The following is a 23,429-nucleotide window of genomic DNA, read 5'->3' on the forward strand; positions in this document are numbered from 1 at the left end:
AATACCAATGCAATTGTTTGCCTATTGGAGCAGAATTAAAAAGGAGATTTGCACAAGTAAAGCAATGGTAAAAGTGGTAAACATTAATATGAAACCTATTTCGACCCACATCAACCAAAATCTAGTCCTTAGAATGACCAATTGCAATACACAATTAATGATGAGATGGCTGTTAGGCTAACAAGATCCTTGTTTATTTCCTGCTCTTCAAAGTGAAGGTAAGTATTCAGGAGATCATATCACTATGTCACAGTATATAATGTTACTACTGTATTAACTGATGTGTTTACTTATATAATTGAAAGTATATGGCTTTGTATATTTGGGGAGATTTAGAAAAACATGCATTTTTTCACAACTAAAGACAGTTTCTACTTAATGTTATTTTTCTCTTTTTGTAATGTACAGGTCAAAGAAATTCAGGAAGATCTGGAAAAACTGAGCCCACAAAAGATAAAACATACAAAGAAAGTAAGATGCTGTTATTCTTATGAAATGTTTTTTCCTTAGTATCTTACTCAAAACACCTGGTCGGCATCCACAACGTTTCTCTGAAAGATAGGAGTGAACGACTTTTCCAGAGTGGGAAAGGGGAGTGAACATTAGCATATTTAATTGAGTTATGGGAAAAGATTTTTGGGGAATGTAAAACATATTTTCCCTGTGGACGAAAAATGTGTTAATACACTTAGGCCATCATTTACTTGTGTACAATTTTTCATGTAGTGGAAATTCTGCATGCTTAAAGTTTCTACACTAAAGTATTCCAGGAAATACTCCAATGTTGATCATTTCAGAAGTTACTCCTGGTATTCATTGTGAATTCCTAAAATGTTGTCAGGAAAATGCTCCTGGGCGCAGACCTATGTCATGTACTAACATTTACTTTCTAATAAATATTTGTACACATTTTCGCCTTCTTGCATATCAGCTTGCTTTGACTGAATTAAATTCATTAAATACCGATGCAGATATTTAAAAAAACCAGACCTGCTGAAAATGGTATTTTGCGAATTTAAATTTGTTTGATGATAATTTATTGTATCTTTATTTCCACAAGTTGTGCTGGTAAAAATACAATAAGAACGAGGGCACAAAATCAAGTTTTCATTGCTTTCACAAAGTCGTTTTTAGGTGTAGAACTTATTATTTTAATCTTCCTGGATCCATTTGGCTGAAGTTATTTGGTAATTGGCTTAATACTACTCAATTGGCATTTAGCTATTACATGAGTTAGTTAGAAAGCCCCAGGGGCACATTAAACTATTGTTTTGGCGCGCCTTGACAGCTAAATACGATGCCGAATTGCGAGAGGATAATTAACTGTGTGTTCACTCCTGCTGCCACACTTTTCTGCTGTTTGTATGCTCTTGGATCTCATATTTAATGTCATATACACTGAAGCTATTTTATTGGAGGCAGATGTAAGAAGGTGCAATGTAAGATCCTTGGCCCAACAATACACTCATTAGATTGTTGGCCTGGCATACTCTGTGCGACTCCCTCGACGTGTGTTTACAGGAATGAAGCGGTCCACGTGAACTAAATCTTGTACGAACCAGGAGAAAACATCTATTGGGATACAAGATGTTTGTAGTACAGGGATCCTGGCTCTGGCATGAAAGCTCTTTGCTGCACTGTTTATTATCAAAGTTTATGAGAATGATGATCTTAAGAAAATTGTCTATGATTGAGCAATATCCCTTTATATCACATCATTAAATTCACTGTGAACAGATGCTAAAATGTATCTTCCCTTCCCTTTGTCTAATTATTCAGTGTTTAGTTTATCAGTTCAGCTTTTCACTCTTTGCTCTTACTGTCTTTTATTGTAGTCATTTCATCTGAATAAGACTTTACTAAGATAACTTTTAATGTGTATGTATATTTGTCCTCAATAGGCCCATATCCCTCCACCCCAACGGTTCTTTTGGCTGTTGGTGATGGGTTTCATTTATTTTAGATTTTATTGTTTTTTTTATAACAAATACTTGGGCAAATCAGTCCGTTTTGGTCTGTGTTTCCTTTTAAACAGTAGAAGATAAGTGCTGGGAATTCATGCCTGCCAGCCCAATCAAAAATTGTGCAGCTTGGTGCACTAATGAAACTTCAGTGCTGCAGTGTGTGCATGCTTGTATTACTACGGTATTGTTTGCTGATGAGTATTGTTATATTCTACCCGGATGCCTTTAGTACTAAAATTTCACAGTCACTCATGGGTGCATGTACTCTTTAGCTTAAATAAATGTCCGTCCATGTTATATGTCATTTCATGTTTTTCCCAGCACACAAAATAAATATGGATAAAAACAGAAAAGATGATCACAAATAAATCCAGGCAGAAATGTTAAAAAAAAATATATATATTACAAAATCAGGATTGCTAGATAGAAGAGCATTTACTGTACTCAAATCATGTCTACACTAGGTATTTTCCTTGTGTTATTTTATTATGCAGTATTAACCAATATAGTTGAATCAGGCCTTTTCTACCTGTCATCGAGCACTTGGTGGCTATAGAGAAGTTCTGTGAGGAGTAGTTATTATTTGCCGCTCATGTGCTCCTGCTATGGAGTGTTGAGGCGGCTAACGAAAATCCTTGGCTGCCTCCCTGCTCTGGCTCAGAACAGTCCCTGCTCCTGCTCAGAACAGTGAACCAAGCACTGATTATTTCCAGACTGGATTATGGAAATACCTCTGGTTAGAGGGTCACTAAAGACATCACTGAGGCTACTTCAGATAGTCCAGAATGCAACAGCAGGACCTTTACTTTGATGCTAGACTCCTACAGGATTTCCACTGGCTGTCAATTGAGAATCAAATACATTTTAAAGCCTTGTGCGACATGTACAAACTCATGGCGAATTCAGACTCCGAGTACCTGGTGCTGCCCAAGAAGCCGAACCGAGTTCTGGGATCCTGCTATACAAATCTTTTCACAGTCCCAAGAGTGAGGAGAGCCTGTCGAGGGGACTGATCTTTCTCCTATCTGGGTTCTAAGCTGTGGATCTCCTTGAGATCGTGCCTATCGTTCTCGGTTTTTCGAAAGCTGTTAAAACCTGGATATTTTGAGATGTGCATAGCGTAAGTTTCTCAGCGAGATATACCTTGAAGAACTTTGCGTTGGGAAACCCAACTCAGGATAGCCATTCGCTCTTCAAAACAATAATAATCATAACTAATAATGTTGCAGGAACCTAAATACTATTGCAGTGCTTCTGGTCTGCCAGGTATTACTATTTGCGTCTTGCTTGTCGAAGGTTTGAGCATTTAGTGCTTACTTTGAGATTAGTAGTGGGACACAGGATGACACTAAGTAAAAATACTCTTGTTCAGTTAGAGTTATAACCTGTAGAGATCATATGACTTTATTTGCAACCACAACATATTGAGCATATAATAGTGAAAAGTAATCAAACAACCAGCAGGGCCTAGTGTTCTATGGAGTGCAGCTACTACCACAAATGTTTATAATTTTTTGCTGCAGGCTCCCACAAAGGCATAGGTCTAGGGATTCTGCATCCTTCTGCAGGCCCATTCACCTGCATATGTGCCTTCCTCTCATGATTCAGTGTTGCTTGTTCGTTCTAGTTCATCTGTTCTGCAGTTCATCGTGGCTCTAGCAAAGGTACCAGCCTTCTCCTTCTCATGCCCTAGGGTATGCCTCAGGAAAATCAACAGCATTGTTTCCTTCTCTAAATTGGTTCTGTAATCCCAAACTATTACAGCTTACTGACCCTTGTGAGCCAGTATTCAAAACTGATGTTTTCTGAGAAGTAACTGACCAGACATCCCAAGGCGGTTGAGTGAGTGATAAGATAGATCAGGAAACTGGTGCAGCTGGTTATTGTTACAGAGCAGATCTCTGATTATGGATTTCAGCTTAGGAATCCCACATTGCTGAAACAACTATGGAGTGTCCGATGTACAGGAACTGAACTGACATTTACCCTGATGCACAGAACCACCATTTTGTATGACGCACAGTGTGCCCTTACAGAGGATACAGTTTGTACCCAACTTAATCCAGTTACTTATCACACCTAAACCCCTCCATCCATAATTACCGAAGGCTGCAGCCCATTAAGGCAAAACATTTCTGGTTACAAATTCTTTCAGGTGTGTCAATCCCAGAAAGCAAGCAGGAGGTAGTCAGAAATTCTGTTTGTACGACGCTCAACATATTTTATTAAAAATATCAGGAAAGAGGCCTGTGCCTCTGCATATGTGTCCGGTGCATCCACCTGCCAGTTTCCCCCACCCCCAAGCCTGGTAAGTGCTGGGACAAGTGTGCGTAGTCTCAAATAGGTAATCCCATGAAGAGTCGTGTACTTTGATTTTCTACTGACGCTGTAAATAAATATTATTTCTTGGGGACAGTGTTTTCCAACTTCAGAATTTTTTTTCAAGATTTGATATTTGCATTACAGGAGTCAGAGACTGTATTTTGGGCTCTTTGTTGTTTATTTGCTATGCATGTATAAGGAGAAATCAAATTACTAGAAACACATACTTGTAAATACACTTCCCATTAGTTACTTCACGACCTGCCATGTCAGTAACCCAATCTGTATTGCATTGTTTTTTTGACTGTTCCTCTGCCATACAAACCTCCAGAAGCAGGTTGGGTGGAGCGGGATTCCTCAGTCTTTCACAAATGCAAATTTACATATATACTCTTACTCGCATCAAAATCTATTACTGCTCCTAGTAGTAACTTTAAACTGTTTTACTATTTACCATTTGCGAGTAAGTTTCCTCTGAGGTGCAGAATGTTTCCGCATGCTGTCTGAGGCTTCTGCAAATGGGTGTTATTTTAAGTTCCTGCCTCTATATTTTTCTATGGGAGTGTGTTGCAGTACCTGTAAGTGGCCATGTGGAGGGCTGGACTTCTTCTAAAGCTGTGCTTGAGTACATTCATTACTGTTTTGTGTCTTTTTTGGCTGTATTAGCATTAGAAGTGTTGTTTATGAATAAAACAGGGCTTACTTTTGTGTGGGTGGGTGCTTTGTACCCCCCTGCATTCCCCCCAAGAAAGAACTGTCCTTACGCCTCTATAAACCCCTCACATTTAGTTGTACATAGGCCTACTTTTACGGAGATCTCTACACTCATGACCGTTATGTTCACATAGAAAAGATAGGAGAGGCAGACGTCTCTGTACGTAAGTTTGTGAATTGCATTTTGAAGTACGTCAGTAGTTCTACTGTAATACTGCAAATCATACTTCAAAATGCAGTTTATTAATAGATTTTATTTTTGCCAAATAGCTCCATGCCAAGTGTTAAAGCCTCAGTTTGTTTTGGCTTTTTGAACAGGGATGGCTTGCTGAGACTTAAGAACCCATAATCAAACTACATTTCCCTGCAGAAGAATTGCAGCTGGCTAAAAAACCCAGACTGGCGTAAGGTTTCGCTTATGATGGGGGCAACATTGTGCCATTGCAGTTTTGTCTTGTACCAGAATAATCTCAGAAAGGCAGCCATGGTTAGGGTGGAGTTAACCATATCATTTTCACTTCTGATAGGCTACCAGAGTAAGGTAAGAGTCAGCCATGTAGCAGATTTGTTTTTGAAAGGCTGTTAGTGCTGTTTCAGTGATATGTAAGGCCAGTGACTGTAAAATATTAGTTGGTGGGATGCATAGAGCTATACAAGGAGCAACTCTGAAAGGCTGGAATTTTGGGAAGAACCAGTCCTATATCTTGCACCCTAAAACATGGCTGACTGCCCCAGCGCCACTGCTTTAATGACTCCAGATTTGAACTGGAAATAATGTATTAAATGTATTAATTTTGTAATTATTAAAAATACATCTTAGACTGTAATGGATGAGATAAAACAGAGGCTGCATGGGTCTAGTTACTCAGACAGTTACTCAACCAGCAGGTCTTGTAGCAGTTTATTGATTTTCCAAGCCATGTGCAGTCCCTCACCATTAGTGGATGTATTCACAGCACTGTAGAGTTTAGCACATAAACCTTGTGGCACATCTCCCATTGCTCTCGAGATGCAAGGACACCGGGCGGAAGACATATAGTACATGAGAATGCATTAAGATGAAACTGGATGTCACAACAGGCTATCCACGAGTTGTCTCCTGTACTTCTGAATGCAAGCAGTGTCCTCTTTTTCCTCTTTATATGATATATCAAAATGAGATATATTGTGTCGTGAGGCCTGGGTTTCCCTTATGAGTGAACAGGGTGCTTGCTATGGCAATCCCAAAGTGCTCTCTTAGGGGGTAGTGTGGTCGAGCAGCCGTAGGCTTATCACAGTGGAGTGCAGACATAAGAAAATACACACAGTGGTCAATAAATGAGACATCCAAACTCAAGAAGGAGATCCACACCAATTAAAAAAAATATCAAGTATATTTATATATATCTAGGCATGAGTAGAAAATCGTTCAGGTAATTACGTTTTTAATATAAATTCTTTTTAGTTCAAAAAGTCGACAGTGCAATTTTTGAAGGCTGCCATGTTACCTTATGGGAGGAAAAGTCAATACAGCATTCAGGTGTGGTAAATATTTAAATTACCTGTACTATTTTTTATGCGGTAAAGTCTAGTAAGAATAACTCAGTCAAAATAAGAGGCAGAATCCGTGGTATTAGAGGTTCTGAAAAGGGCGTTATTCCTTACAAAGGAATTATAGTTCGAACTAGGCAATCTTATTCCATCACCACGAAGGTTCAGGAAGGGATAGGCAATACATTATTGACAAGTAACAATATATATATGAAAAGCATTGCATTAAGACAGATGCAGGAGGCGTAACAGCTGATAATACAGATAAGAATACACATACGTAATGAAAATAGGCGTAAATACAGGCGTATACTAGAAACGTCATTTAAAATGATGTCACAAGTGGGTGGATCCATAAGAGAATCCTGCAGTGTCAGCAGAAATATTTGGCAGAGATGCGCGCGCAGCCGCATGACGTGTGATTGACGTGCAACTAGAGGGTGAAGGGGAATTGACATTTAGCTCTACATATGGAGACAGAAGTCTGGGGGGTCAGGTCAACCTAATCCCAAATCGTATCTAATATCTTTGTTTAAAGAACTGTTTTATCCAAAAGGAAAGGTCTCTCGGACGGAATCTATTCTATACTGACTGTTAGTGCATGTACAAGCGTCTATGTGTCTACATGAGATGCGAGGGGGCAGGAATCTTCCATGGTAACAGGGGCTATGAATTATTTGCATAAAGACAGCGAGGCCGAGCCCTTTGCTCGGTAGCTGGAAGGATGTTTACCTAAACTATTAAACAGGAATGCATTGGATGAGGAGCGGAGCAGATAACTTGAAGGCTGAATACAGTTTTTGGCAGGCAACAGGCCGCGTCAGGCACCGTTAGCCGCGCAGGGAGTAGGACAAAGTTCATGGACACGGATGCAGGTCCAGGCTGGAGCATTTCAGAGGCAGAAGCAGGAAAAGGCTTGATGACAGAATTCAGGGCCTACTCGCCTGAACTGTAAAACGTGGAAAGTGAACCATATAAAGTCGGTGGCCAATCATACTTAGGAATGGACTATTTAACCCATTCATGGCGGATCTGAAAGAGGACATGTTGGCGTTGGACGCACATGTATTTGCGTCTTCATAGCTGGAACTGGAGGGAACATACATGTACTTGTAGCATGTACATGGAGCCGTTGGGGTCTAAGATAGGGGACATAACTGGTCATAAAATTCATATTTCCTCACAGGTGCCAGTGGGGCTTTGAACAAGGGGGTCTGCTTCCTCTCCTGTGAGTGGGAGCCAGATTTGCATTTCAAATGTGGCAGCTCTTTGAATCTTGCCAGCCTAGGAAGGCTAATCATCAGATCATCCCGTGGGAGGGGGTATGACACCCTCTTCTGAAACAGGCTTTTTTTTTTGGGTCTCCTTAGAGCAACAGGCTCTCACCCTAGTGGGTCAGAACAGTGTCTCGGGTGGCAGGCTGGCAGAAACCAGTCAGGGAGCACACCAGAGGCTGGTAGGTTTTCAGGGGGCATCTCTAAGGTGCCCTCTAGGTGCATGTATTGGTTAATCCATCACTGGAATCTGTGTGGGTTTACTAATACAAGAGGTTTGATACCAAACATCCCTATCTTAAGTGAAGCCATCATTTAGCTGAGGAACTCGTTTTCACTAGTGTCCAGCACATGTTTTAAAAGGGCTTCCCTGGTGACTTGTACTGGCAGTAATAGGAATGACCAGTGCAGCGGCATATCTGCTCATGCAGGTATACCCTTACATGTAATAATCCGCACCCTGCCTTGGGGCTGTCAGGCCTGCTGTAGGGGTGACTTACAAATATTACATGTAGTGTTAGGGGATATGGCACACAGGGATATGTGACATATTTTTTTTTCACTTTTGTCTGCACCGAGACATTCAGCCTGCAATAGCAGGCCTGTGTGTGCTTGGTAAGGTGTCCCATAGGGTGGCACAATTTGTATTGCTGCCTTAGGGACCCTTCTTAGTACCTCAGGCCCTAGGTACCAGAGGTACCATTTACTTAGGACTTTGAGAGGGTGCTAAAGGTTTTGTCAATTGGGGGAAACAATTCAACATTTTTAGGGAAAGAGAATTGGTACCGGGGACCTAGTTAGAAGAAACCAAGTACACTTCAGTCAAAGTTGCATCACATACCAGGCAAAAGTGGAGGGTACTGCACAAGAACTTGCCTCCCTACAAAGTGCAGTATCAGGGTTTTGGTGCCTTCCTGAAGAATGTGTTGGCATTATTGATGATAACAATGGTTCTGTTGTACAATTCCTTATCGTTAGTTTGAATGAGGAGCATTAAGGGCAAGACTGAGGTACAAGAGTGGAACTAGGAGGAGGGCTTCAAGTTGTGAATTGTGTTAAAGAGCTGGTGAGGATATTTCCAGGAATTTCATGATTGGGTAGCAGACAGGAAGTTTGCTTTATTTTCACACAACAAATAGCAAAGGCAGTGGCAGTTGTGTTGGCTCTTATATGGTAAAGTGGCTTTTACCAAGCTTCACTAACACACAACAGAGACACAGCTTGAGCAGCAACACAGCAATCATTCCTGATTCAAATACGTTCAAAGAAGTTGATACTAGATTAAGCACAGGCTACATTGACCTGCAAAGCTTTTACAGCACGGTATGTTGCAGTGTAGGCTTTCTTTCGCGCAGAACAGGTTCAGCATTTGCATCGGAAGTCGATGTTTCACTATGTGTATGTATCTGTGTATGTGTTGGTGCGCATGCTGAGGATAGCCTGTTATTCAGTACAATTTCTGATGGTGTAAAGATGTGAGGTTCAGCTGTGGAGAATAGTGATAGCTGGGAGAGGTGGAAAATGAGGCTGTTGGGTGGTGGGAAGGTAGTGAAGCAGAATGGTGGTTACGGTGGTAAGGTAGGCTAAGGTGGGAGAAAGCAAAAGTGGAGAAATTAAAGCTTGTGAAACCAGAAGAAAATGAGGCTGGGCAGGGACGGGCTGATGGGAGACTAGCAGCAAGAGTGGCATAAAGCTAAGAGGAGTAGAGTAGATAAACCAATTGCAAAATGAGTAGTGGAAGGGATGGGTCACAGGCAGAGACATGGAGAGGGGGGTCTAGTTTCCAAATGCTCATGGGGTAAGAAGAACAGTGTCTAGAGGATGGGGCGAAGTGACAGAGTGCTTTCAAGTACCTGCCATATTACCAATGCAGGATGTGCCTCAACTTCACTGAATGGACGCTTTACTGTTCTTGCGATGCAGTGACAACACTTGTTTGGAAGCATGAGAACATTTAAAGGATCCAGCTACGTCTCGCTGAAAAGTGCATTTCTTATGTGTCCTACTCTAAAATGTTCAAAATTACATTACACTTTAATCTTTTGAGAATATAATCAGAACCACGCTATAAATAGCTCAGCACGGCCCATGGCCTCTTCTACAAATCCAGATTAGTGGTATGATAGGTGGATCTTAAGCTGGACTTTGGTGAGAGATGAAAATGAATAATCATTGGAATAATGCATTTTAAATTGTTGCATTGACTGAACGTGGTGCTAACCTTCCACGTTGTATTCATCAGACGCGTACATTGACAAGGCTGGCGGCTGTTCACCGAGGTGCCATTCGTGCCCTGCAGATGTTTGTAACTCAGCTCACAGACCAAGCAGAGCTTCAGGTGCCTGCTCACTACAAGGAACTGGGCCATCTCATTCGACAGCTCTCTCTTTGTTCTGCCAAACTAGAGGGGACTGTGGATTCTTCACTTTCAGACACCATCATTTCTATACTGCAGCAAGTGGAGGTAAGAAGTCTATTACCAGTGTTAATGTGCAGCACAAAACGAAGAATTTGCACATGCAATGTAGAAATGCTCCATTTGGAGGCTATGAATGACCAGAGTTTGTAAATCTTCTGCACCCTATGTTGTGACATGGGCTCAAGTTTTGCTGCTGCGTAGAGTTTTTAAAAAACACATTGTGATTTAAATCTTACCAAATTTAAGGTTGGCAATGCCACAGAATATTTCAGAACGTTTTTGAAATGTGAATTGAGCAGCACACCACTGTCTTAACTTTTACACTCTTTGTTATAAGGATTTGGAGTCTATCATGGAAAAGAGGAGGACACCTCAAAAGATGAAAAATCCGTCCAGAGCTCGCAGTAAATCCTCTTCAAGCAGGGAAGGGTCACCAGGCAGGCGGCGGAGTGCATCTCCGAGGAAAGGAAAGAAGCCACCTCCTGTGTCAAAGGAGCATGTGACACTGGGACAGACACGCCCTCCGGTGGTGAGGAAGCTGCTTATTGGTATGTGGTCTAGGCGGTGAATTGAACTACTTCCTCCGCAGTATGGGTATACCATTCACTAGCACTAGCTCTGTAGGTTGCTGTTTACTGGCTTGCTACTTCATTAAAGTCTTGATTTGTACATTAGGATGGATGTAGTTCTACAATTCCATAAATATTGCCTATTAACTACAGTGGTGTTAGGAACGTGTTGATGTGCTAAATCATTTAAAGGATTGCTGGTTATAGCGGCCCCTGTTTACCGGTACTGGAATACGTACTAGTGCCCACTAACATCATTTTAAAATCCTAAGGGACGTGTTGTGTTTGTAAAGGGCACTCTTGGGTATCCTGGCGCTGAGCAGGTGTTTATGCCTAGCCCTGCCTATGATAGGTTGGTTGATTGAAAAGCCAAGTCTTCAGTTTCTTGCGGAATTCAAGAAGAGGAGGCAGCTTTGAGTGGAGTGGGAAGTCGTTCTCAGCATTAGGAGCAATGTAAGAGAACATCTGTCCTGCTAATCTGGTTCTGTATATGCGTAGGATGTGTGTGAGAAGGAGTCCCGCGGAGTGGAGGAGGCTGATTGGTTGGTGGAAAGAGATGTACCCGAGCAAATGGGCAATGGGGAATGAAGATCTCTTGCTTGGTTTCGTCTTTTAAAGACGGTTTTGGCAGGCCATCAGTGATACGACTTCCTTTTTAGATGGATGGGGGAATCCAGTGATGTCACTTTCTGTGCAGAAGGATGATGGGAAATCCAATGATATCCCTTCCTGTGCAGATGGGCAATGGGGGGAAAATATCTAAAAAATGTTTTTACATATTTATTTACTCAATATGTCATTTTCACAGCACTCTTTTCTCCCAAGTAACACAATGTATTTTGTCCAGATGAAAACGAACCAGCCTCTGGATTTCCAGCAACAGTAGAGCAAACTATCGATGCAAATACGAAGCTGGATAACAGACCGACTGATGCTATTGCCAACATCAACAGGAATGCAATTTTAAAAGCAGGAATTGCTGACTTAATGCAAGAACAGCGCCATAAAAGTAAGCACTTGCCAGAGACAGTGCAGCTTAGGAACAAAGGTGTTTTGGTGCCCGAAAGACCACAGGTAACAGTCATGACACATACCATAAGAAATCGGTGTAAAGCTGCACAGATATTTCAATCAAGTGCTGATGTTGTTCATTTTACCGTATATTTAAAGTGTTAAAAGAAATCTAGGGTGCTTTTGATATTTCATCTTGTTTTATCCCATTGCATTTTAAAAAAATGCTGTTTGGTGGAACTTGCTCTTAAACATCCTACTCGCTGTCTGGTATGCTGCTGTTTGTTTGGCGGTGTGCATGTGAAGCAAATAGGAAATATTTTATATACACTCGGATATCTTCACTGTGGGACTTACGATGAATTGCTGCTGAATTCATGACAAAGAAAACATTATAGTTGGCCACAGAACACTTCATTGTAACTACCACTTAATATCTGTGTGAATTTAGGGTAAATATTTCAAAGACGGGAGTTCTGTGGCGAAGGAGGGACTTAGTTCCATGAATCCTTTCTCCTGGAATAGATTGTTTAAAGGATGATTGCAATAGGAGTGAGCTCCTAAATCTAGAGGTAGAGTATTACATCAGAGTCTTGCAAGGAGTGCCCTCTTACATTGGATCTTTCAGAGATCACATGCGTAATTCACTCCACTTTGCCAGGCTCTGCAGGAAATGATGCAAGCATGTTCACCTATGAACATTTCCAACACGGGAGGTCTGTAAATTCTGGTAAATAACTTGTTTCATTGTTACCAGATTGTAAGTGCTGAGGTGGAGTATGGCACTAAAGCAGAGAATATATCAAGGGTTTTAGAAGGAGATTGTTTATGCAGGGGAAGTAGGGGTAATGTATGTTGAATACTAACATTCCAAATCAAAATCACATTCTGCTTCTGCTTTGCATCAGATCTGTGGATAGAAATAGTGGAGCGGGCCCAAATGTAGACTGGTGCGCTAGTCCAGCAGTCCTACAAGAAGTGCCAGTCGGGGATTAAGTGCAATAATGTTGTGATTAGACACTATATTGTGGGTTTTGAGAAGATTGGGAAAAACGAAGATAAGTGATCATTCGCAATGTGGACTCTTAATTTCAAAATTGCGATGATTTGCAGGAATGGCATGGGAGAGGTTTTGGTGTAGATCAGAAAATAATCTCTTTGGATAAGGTAAAAAATTAAGTGTACAGTGCCATTGATTCTTGTGTGGGTAAAAAGATTTTGGTGTTGCAGGGAGGTGATACAAGAGAAGAAATTAGTGATAATTACCATTACATAGTGGAGCATTAGGGCTTCGATCGGATTTTGGAAGAGCCTCCCATTGGCTCCAATTGGGAGAGTAGCATTGGCCAAAATGATCATGGTTCCGAGATTGCTGTATTTTTTTACCAACCTACCCGTAATCCCGCCCAGGACCTTTTTCCGGGACCTAGACTCCCTTCTTAGTGCGCTCATCTGGGGGTCCAACAGACACAGAATAGCCCTGACAAAACTACAACTACCCACCACACAGGGTGGCTTGGGAGCCCCATCATTCGAAGCCTACTTCTTAGCAGCACAACTGCAATGGCTGTCTCATTGGACAGCAGACAGGTACACTGTGGAAACTCATACCATCGCAGGACGGGTAGCGGTTCCGGAGATCCGTCGCTTGCTCCTCCCTGGCACACGCCCAAAGCCCACGTACCCCTTACAGGTGTTGGTCGCACGTAAGTGCATGCTGCGGATACACCGCATGTCCCCGGGGACCCCGTTGTACTCCCCTTTACTCACTCTGGTAGGATGGCCCAATCGGAAACACTACTACACGAATAGCGCGCTTCGCACATGGACGGGATGTGACTTAACGGAGGCAGCGTCCCTTTTCGAGGACGGGCAACTAAGACCGTTCCTTAGTTTGGTGGAGGAATACGGGCTTCCCCCAGGGCAGTTTCTGCTTCACCGCCAACTCCTAGATAGCTACCGACCACATCAGGACCTACGTAGCGGGGAACCACACCCACACCCAGTGCTACACACGATCCTACACATGGGAGCAGGACGCCATCTAACTACATGGCTTTACAAAGCCATACGGGAATTGACTAATAAACCATTGGCGACCCTCCGGGCCACCTGGGAGGCAGAAATCGGGCGGGTGCTCCATGAAGGGGAGTGGGAGAAGGCTTTGAGATACCCTAAGAAAGTCTCCAGAAACGCGCGATTTAAAAACATCCAATATTATATCCTACACTGGGCCTATCTCACACCTGCACGCCTCCAACGATTCTACCCTGACACTCAGTTCCTATGCCCCAGATGTCACGAACAAAATGCAGACTTTCGGCATATGTTTTGGAGCTGCTCCGTCATTCAAATCTTCTGGCACCACATTCACACCGCTTTGGGTACCCTCACTGGGCTAACTTGCATGAACACTTGGGAGGCCAGCGCCATCGGCATTTTTCGCGTCAGTAAGCAGCACAAGGTGCAGACTCGCTTTCTCTCCTTAGCGGTGCTCTTGGCCAAACGCAGCATAGCCATGCATTGGCGTTCCCCCACCGGCCCTCCGGTGGCAGCGTGGGTGGGAGCTACACTCAAATGGGCGGCGGCGGAGGAGGAGACATTACGGGAGGAGGAGGTGAAAGGGACCCGCAAGCACCCCATATCAATGGAATGGGCCATGTTATTATACCAGTTTAGGCAGCTCTCCCCAGGGGCGGACCCACCAGATGACGCATCTACACAACTAATCCGGAATACACAATCACAGGCTCTGCCCACCTGAATCCGTAGGCTCCCAGCCGCGCGAGGCCTTGACGGACCCTAGCTCCAGGCGCACTATCACGATTTTCGGTCGTAACGACCAGGATAGGTACACATGAGTATCAGAGGTGCCTCACCATCACGACGCTGCATTCCCCCCCTAGTGCAATTGGATATACTCTTCCATATTCATTCCCTAGTTTACACCTCTGTTAAACCCCAGTTCCTTTGCCATATATGGAACCCGAGATCGTAGGATGTGAACGTCACGATAACTGAATACCCTGTTTATGCCTCTTGGTAACGAATCATCAATCAATACAATTGTTAAGTAACCTTACAGGATGTATGATCGGACACGACCACTTGAAGAATATGAATGATGTACAATGTACAATGTATGAAATGTGAAAATGGCAATAAAAATAAGTTTAAAAAAAAAGAAATTACCATTACATAGTAAAATTGTATACATTTATGTTGGATTCCGCTATCCCTCCACCTCCTATCACTTTCTAGTGTAATCTGACCGGAGGGTCACTAATGAAGATAACTAAATCACCACAAGATAATTTTAGCTTTTCATATATAGGATCTCACATTTTAACAAAAGATGTTTGTTGGAAGCTGGCTCTCTATAGAGTGCACCAACATGAGGTGTACACTGTGCAGAGAGTCCAGGCAAACCCCAAAGGGATTGCAGAGGCACAAGTGACACCCCAAATGTGGTAGTGTGGGCGAGCAGTTAGGCCCATCAGAGGGCAGTGTTCAGCATTTATTACATACACAAAAGCAGTAAATAAGACACACACTCATAGAAATCCAACACCAATTTATAAAAATAACATGGACTTTTATATACATTTCGATACCAAGATCATCGGAATCGGGATGTTCTTTTCAAGATATGAATTTTTACAGTTTAAAAAAATGAATATTTGGAGAGAACAGGTATAAGGGCAGATTTCACAGATTTATATTTACCTAGGATGATAGATGAACCCACCTCCTTGAAGATGGGCCAGATGGAGTCCACCGGGACAGGTGGAAGACAGAAGATCAGGATAAGTTCAGCACCGGGAAGGTGACCTCTTCTAAGTGCAACGCCAGTGTCGCACCCCTCTGTGGGACTATTCTCCTCGATGTTCTCTTCCGCAACTCCCCTTCTAGGTGATTGGATTATCGATCAGTATTTCGGTCTCTCGATCAGGGTCTCTGGCATCTGCAGGGTCTGAGACAGCGTCTGTGGCACCATACACGTCATGGTCTGTGACGGGTCGGAATGTCGGATCTGACCTGTGTGACATCTCTCTAACTAACTTACCTCACTTATACTATTCTGTTGTTCGTGTACCACCCCCAAATGTTTCAATATCGTGTTTTCTCTTATTCTGATTGGACAGGGCAAGGAGGCGAGTTCATCACACTATATTAAATGTAAATATTTTACTTTAGGTTCTTTGTTCTATGTTTCCACCCCTTAATTTACTTTCCCAAAGCTTTATTCCCACCCACATTTCATATTCTGATCAATACAATTTATACAATTTGTAATATTTGTTGCTCTTGTCCGGGTCGATGGGTTAAGTTCTCATGAGATTCTCCCCAGCTTTGCCTTGGCTGGGTTTCAACGGTGTCATCATGGTTCCCAGCAGGTTTCAGTGCGCATGCGCACAGACCAAGTGGGGTAGGGATTTCAGTCACCCTTCAAGGCCCAAATACGAACTAATAATAAAGTCAGAGAAAGACATGTTAGAATACGGAAATAAATGATTTCACTGTATACCACCTATCTCTCTCTAATCTCATTTACTTATATATATCTTTCGCATTAGCAATTAGTAGAACTCGTAAGTTTAGTTTAAGCAGAAACATGCGCATTAACATGTGAGTCTCAATCGGCCTTTTTAAAAGCTATTGCGCAGCTGCAAAAGTTTCCCTCCAAGCATAGAAAACGTCATACTACGTAGATGCATTAGACGCATCCGCAGTGAAATTCCCACGTTTTGTTTGCCATTTTAATGACGCTCTGGTTACTGGTTAGTAATACACATAGGCAAGCATCCGATAGATACCGTATAACGTGTGTAATGCAATTATTAGTATTCACAAACAGGTTGATTAAAGTGTTACACGTTATTTTGAGAGAATTGCATCCAAACAAGTTTCTTCTTTACGAAACCTTGCTCCATCACGCTCAGTGGTATCTTTTAGGATCGGATTCCGGTGCAGGAGTTTCTCACGTTTGGAGGCGGCCTGCAGAAGGAGGCGGCAGGCGGCTACTTGAAGTCTGGGCAACCGAAACATGGGTTTGCCACTCGTGGGTCTGGGGACCCCGCTGGCACAGTCACCTGCCTTGGACTCTGGGCTCTGGAGCTCCGGTGCAAAGGTGCTTTGAGGCGTCTGGTGGCAGACAGCGGTCGCAGACTCACTTCTTTATCTTTGTTTTCGGCAGGAGGGGCAAACAGGAGAGTCGGGAAACTCGATGTGCAGGTTGGTCTTCCTAGGCATTGGTGTCCGGTCTGGGCACAGCAAACCTTGGCTGCTGCAAGGAGTCCAATATCCCAAGGGTTGGTTCTGTGCGGTTCGGGTCAGTCCTGGTGCCCCCACACTTGGAGGGAGGACGGATCTGACCTGTAGGGGCACTGCTACCTCTTTTTGGGCAGGTGCTGCTGCATCGGTAGACTCCGTAGGCGGCAGGTTGGTGTACCGGGTCTTGCTTCTTTAGTGCCTACGGCTGCAGGGGAGTAGCTCTTCTAATCCAAGGGACTTTCTTTGGCAATTTGCAAAGCACTGGTAGCCCTCCAGGCTTCTTGAGGTTTGCACAGAGGTAGGACAATTCAGTTACTCCATGAAGTTCTGGTGCAGGAGACAAGCCTGGGGGGGATGGCGCCAAGTCAGTCATGCTCCTTGGTTCTCAGGCCAGCAGTCTTTTTCTTCTACTCCTTCGTTTGTGTCCAATGAAAATCTGAAGATGTGGTATGAGGGAGGTCCCCTAAATACTCAATTTAGGTTACATTAAGGGGAGTGAGGGGAATAGACAATGGGCTACTTACCCCTGGGGTCACTACACCCCCTATATGGCCACATTCTGTGGGAAGTGGGCATAACCCTGTCCCAGAGTTCCTTAGTGTGCCACCACCAAGAAGGCCATTTCTGAAAGGTCGTACCCACCTCAAGTTAGGTCACCTTAGGGGTGGTAGTAGCATGGTGTGGGCACGCCTGCCTGAATAGCTAATGCTACCACCTGTCTAGGTGTCAAAGGGCTCTGGACAAAGGGGATCGGCTTAGTCTCCTCTAAGGGGAGTCAGATTCACATTTCAAAGGAGGCAACTTCTTTGAAGCTTACCAGTCTAAGAAGGCTAATCAGCATGTCATCCTGTGGGAGGTGATGTGACTCTCTCTTCCCTGACTAGCTTTGTTCCTGACCTCCTGAGAGCAAAAGGCTATCGCCCTAGGAGGTCAGAAGTGTGTCTCAGTGGCAGGCTGGCAAAAACTAGTCCGCCAACACACCAGAGGCTGGCAGGTTTTCAGGGAGCACCTCTAAGGTGCCCTCTGCGTGCACATATTGATAAATCCAACTCTGTAAGTGTGGGATTATCTGAAAGAGACTATTAGTTAATGATTCCTCACATTAGAATTACCCCTAGGCGTCCGACTGGATCTGGATAAATATTTTCTTAGCAGTACCCCTGTTAGTCAGTAGGTGGCGTTGGTCGACTCCGCGTCAGTCATCGGCATCGTGGTCACCGGGATGACGTCGCTGTGTCTACTTGGATGCCGCCTCTGTGCGCTGAGGTCAGTTCTTTCTGTTTCCCTGCCAGCCAGCGAAGATCCGTAGAGAGCTTGCCCCTTAGTTATTTTTTGACTAACTCTTTGTCGACATCTTTTGAGTCAATCGACTCCTGGTGCACGAGGGATGTCCAGCCTTCGGCCCGGTTTCAAGCACTGTGACTCTTGTCACAAATTGATATTGGTTACCAATCTCCACCTCCTGTGCCTTTGGTTTCTGATGGATACTTCTGCCTGTGGATTCCTCACCTTATCAATTACCCCTGTGCCATTTCTGGAGGTGTGGCAGAAACCCTTATTTGCCCATGCTATTTCAAGGACTGTGGCAAGAAGGTATAAGCCTGCTCCTGCTGATCCTGCCTTTCTTACTGCCCATCATTTGCCGGAAAGCTTGGTGGCACAGGCATCTTGTTATAAGCAGTCGTCTGGGTCGTTTCCCACAACCCCGGGGTACAGGGACTCTAAGAAATTGGTCTGCCAAGAAGGTTTTCTCCTCTGCAAGTATGGCGTTCAAGTCAACTAATGCCATGTGCTTATTGGGGAGGTATATCCATGCCTTAATGGACTCGGCTAAACAGTTGGCTGCTAAGTTACCAGAGAATGCCCGTGGTTCTTTTTGGGAAGTTTTGGAAGTCTTGGCAGACACGCAGGCTGCAGTCTGTCAAGGTAATCAACTCGGGACTGGATACTACAAATTCAGTAGCCAGGGTGATGGGTTCCTCCATGGATGCACCGTGGCTACCAGGAGGCATGCCTGGTTCAGGTCTTCTGTGTTCTCCCCGGATGTGCAGGCTACTCTACTTGATCTGCCTTCTGATGGGTTGAGGCTCTTTGGTGCAAAGGCGGATTCGGCTCTGCAGTGTTTCAAAGACAGTAGAGCTACTGCAAAATCCTTATTACTGCAGTCCCAACATAGGGGTTATGGATATAGGAGGTACCGAGGTTTTGGGAAGACTGCTTCCTTTCGAGGCAGTCAGCAGCCTCAGCAACAGCAGCAGCAGGACCCTCAGTACAAATCGTACAGAGGAAAGGGTAGAGGTCGTCTGCGGGGGGTCTCTCGTCAACTCTCCTCCTCCTCTACTTCCTCCCCTACCCCCACCGCTGGTACCACAGGAAAGCAGCTCTAGATCCCTCATCCTGGAGCATGTTGGTCCTGTAGGGGTTCAGGTGTCCCATTTTCTACAAGATTGAAATCTATTACATCAGATCTTTTGGGTTTTGAATCTTGTGGAAAATGGGTACGACCTACCTATCCGAGAGTTTCTACCTCCTAGCCTCCTCGCCAGGGCTGGTGTTCAGAGGACCATTTGCTGCTCCTGCAATAGGAGGTTCTTGCTTTATTACAGAAAGGTGCGCTAGAGGTGGTTCCGGAGCAGAAAAGGGGTCAGGGGTGCTACTCCCGTTATTTCCTGATTCCCCAAGAAGGACGGCAGGTTAAGACCGATCCTAGACCTCAGGGTCTTGAATTTTTACCTCAAGTAGGAAATAATTTAAGATGTTGACCCTACCTCAGGTTCTTCTGGTGCTGCAGCAAGAAGACTGGATATTGTTGATCGATTAGCAGGATGCGTATTTTAACATTCCCATCGTGGAGTCGCATCGGAAGTATCTCCGTTTTACGGTAGGGTCACTGCATTACTAGTTTGTATTCCTTCAGTTCGGCCTTACTTCCGTGCCTCCGGTCTTCACAAAGGTGATGAAGGTGGTGGCAGCTCATCTCAGAAGTTCGGGGATTCCTGTTTTCCCCTATCTGGACGACTGGCTGCTCTAATCAAAGTTGCCAGAGTTGGTGCTGCATCATCTGCTGGTAACAACACGGCTGTTCTTCGACTTGGGCTTCTCGATAAATGTATCCAAATCTCACCTGGTGCCCTCTCAGCGCAACCTGTTCATAGGGGCAGTACTGGGCACTACTGTGTGGCCAGCTTTCCTGCCTCCGTAGAGAATTCCCAACATTTAGGAGATGATTCCTTTGTTTTACGATGGGGCGGTTGTTCCAGTCCTGAAGGTGATATGCCTGCTCGGTCTGTTAGTTTCCTGCACACTGTTGGTCAACCATGCACACTGGCACATGAGGGCACTCCAGTGGTGCCTCCGCAGGCAGGGGTATCAGCACAACAGAGATCTCAGGAAGATGGTCAGAATCTACAGAGACACTGCAACGGAGCTGTCGGGCAACCTGTCTCACGGGAAGCCTTTTCATCTTCCTTCACCTTTGGCAATGGTGATCACGGATGCCTCAACTCTAGGGTGGGGTGCTCATCAGGGGGATCTGGAGATCAGGGTCCTTTGGTCTCTGGAGGAAAGGTTGCTCCACATCAACCTTCTGGAATTGCGGGCAGTCAGTCGGTTCAAGCCCTAACGGACAACACTGCCGCGATGTGGTTCATAAACAAACAGGGAGGCGTAGTATAGTGTAGTTCCTATATCACTGATAGGCTCTGCACATTGGAATAATATACACTATAGATTTGACATAGGACTGAGGTCAGTATGTCTCTATCGAGTACATTAAACTTAATTACTTGTGTGTGCCAGCTAACTCAGAGGTCACTAGAAACTTCTTCAATATACAAGAAGGGATTAGTTTCTGACAACCGCATAAACATGACAACGTTGTTTCCCCTTAGAGTAGGAACAATCTCAGAACCGTGGAAACAATAGATAAGTTTCACTCAGTCAATGGTGCATGCTTCGTTTCTACAGAGTTGCACAGAAATAGAGAGATGGGCGTTTCAATAAAAAGGGTTTTTTGAACAGTCTTATTTCTCATGCAAGAGATATGAACTGCTACAATCGAAAGACAGGCTACGAAGTACAATATGTACAGAGTTAGCAGTAAGATAAAATAATACTGCAATAGCATGGTTTGTAGCTATGACCTATATTTATAAAATACATACATAACAATACTCATCTGACGCTTCTAAATAGTTCTACCCCAGGGTACCTAACCTAAGTGTAGTACGAGGTAAGAAGTAGGTGCTGTTTTCTAAAGTATAGCTAGCTATAGCTATAGTTTTGCCAAGAGTTGCCAAAAGTATCTCTAAGTTCTAGTCCGCTCCATACCTTAGAATGTGCGAGGTTGGAATCTCTTTCCGGGACTCTATATCTAACACCTCGCAAGGGGAGTCAGAAACACTGGAGCTGGATTCTCTGCGAGGAGGATGACAGCGTCTGGTCAGTGCATCAGGCTGGAACTCGATCTCCTTCCAAACTTGCCGTGGCGAACCGCAAGTAGGCAGTCGAGCTGGACTGTATCGGAATCGTGGTTTGCCAGGGCAAGTGCAGGTATACTTATACCTTGAAGGTGTTTAGGAATTCCTATATTGACGTAAAAGTCGGGCATCGGAACTTCATGAATGAACCCCTAAGGAATAGATGTTCATGTATACTAAATGAGTTCTTGTAGAAATCCATATTCAAGCAAGGGAAATTCCTAAAGGCTTTAGAGTCTGGTTTTCCAAGAACTCGTTGTGACGTGGATGGACTGATGTAGGACCCCATGACTGTATTTGGTTAGCATGGACAATGCTTAAATAAGGGCTGGATTTTCTATGCCTAAATTAGGGCAATATGAATTGTACCTATATAAGGGCATAAATCAGGAAACCTATATACGGAATCTAAATCTACACACAACAGTAGGGTTGTATTGTCTCTGCAAAGAGGCTCTACGACTCTGGTTCTGGGCTCACGATAATCAGATTTTTGTAATTGCGTGTTTCTCCCCCCATACCTATGATTCCTCGATGAAGATTCGCCAAGACTGGGCCCAAGTTATATTGATTGCCCCAGATTGGCCAAGAAGGGTGTGGTACACAGATCTTCACCTCTCATTGCACCCTCTGCTCCGTCTCGTCTCCCTCTCAGGGCAGATTTCCTCTGGCAGTCGCAGGGGCAGGTTCTATACCTGCACCTCCAGAGCCTGCACCTTCATGCCTGGAGATTGAGTGGGGCAATCTGAGTTCTTTCTCTCTCCCACCGGATGTGCTGGATGTTATTTTATCGTCCAGGAGACACGCCACCAAATCTGTCTATTCTTCTAGATGGGCCAGGTTTGTGAAGTGGTGTGGAGAGAAGTCCATTGATCCTTTGAAGGCCCATTTATCGGATCTACTTCGTTTTTCACTTTCTTTGGCCCATCAAGTTTGTGCTTTGGCGACGGTTAAGGGCTACTTCTCGGCCTTGTCGGCCTTCCTTTTTTTGCCGCACCAGCCGTCTTTATTTAAGTCCCCCATTGTTATGAGGTTCATTAAGGACATCACCAATAGGTTTCCTCCGACTCGCTTCATAATGCCTCAGTGGAATTTGAATTTAGTTCTTACATTTCTGATGGGGTCTGCTTTGAGCCTCTTCATAGTTGTCCTTTGAGGCTGCTTCTTTTAAGACTATTTTTCTGGTAGCTATTACCTCGGCCAGGAGGGTGAGTGAGCTGCAGGCTTTAGTTCTATGCCCCCTTTCACCACTATCCATGCAGACAAGATGGTTCTTAGGACCAGGGCTGCTTTCCTGGCTGAGGTGGTTTCTCCTTTCCATCTGGGACAGTCTATTACATTAACTAACTTCTAACTTCTATCCTCCCCCTCACCCTTCCAAGGAGAAGGAAAGACTTTACCGCCTGGACCCTCGAAGGGCGGTCAGTATCTATCGGGACAGAACCAAAGACTCTAGGTTGCACGACCAGCTCTTCGTTGGCTTTGTGGGGTAGATGAAGGGCAAAGCCGTCTACAAGAGAATGCTATCCAGGTGGATCATCTTGTGCATCAAGATATTCTACGCCTTGGCCAAGAAGGAGCCTCTTGAAGCTATCAGAGCCCATTCTACTAGAGCTAAGTCTTCCACATCTGCTTTGGCTGGAGGTGTTCCTGTAGTGGACATTTGTAAGGCTTCAACATGAGCCTCCCTCCACACTTTCGCCAAACATTATTGCTTGGATTCTGAGGTGAGGAGGAATGGCCATTTTGCTCATTCTGTGTTGCAGGACTTTTTGGTATTGTGGTAAATAATTTAATTACCGGTACTTAATTTGATGCGGAAAATTAATAAGAATAGCTCAGTAAAATAAGAGGCAGAATCCGTGGTATTAGAG

The 23,429-nt window shown here is 44.1% G+C and overlaps 1 protein-coding gene across 4 annotated transcripts in view; it reads left to right on the forward strand.

Annotated features, from left to right (window-relative positions):
• The window catches only part of KIAA0753 (KIAA0753 ortholog), a 359,680-nt gene that overhangs the window by 68,058 nt on the left and 268,193 nt on the right, over positions 1-23,429 (forward strand). For all 4 annotated transcript variants that reach the window (XM_085649901.1, XM_085649900.1, XM_085649899.1 and 1 more), the window contains exons 5-8: positions 409-471; positions 10,047-10,268; positions 10,561-10,771; positions 11,640-11,866. In XM_085649901.1, coding sequence (XP_085506027.1) covers positions 409-471; positions 10,047-10,268; positions 10,561-10,771; positions 11,640-11,866 — 723 coding nt within the window. The remainder of the gene's footprint in view (positions 1-408; positions 472-10,046; positions 10,269-10,560; positions 10,772-11,639; positions 11,867-23,429) is intronic.

This window comes from Triturus cristatus, chromosome 3_2 (assembly GCF_964204655.1).
Source record: "Triturus cristatus chromosome 3_2, aTriCri1.1, whole genome shotgun sequence".
In the NCBI taxonomy this organism is placed as follows: domain Eukaryota; kingdom Metazoa; phylum Chordata; class Amphibia; order Caudata; family Salamandridae; genus Triturus; species Triturus cristatus.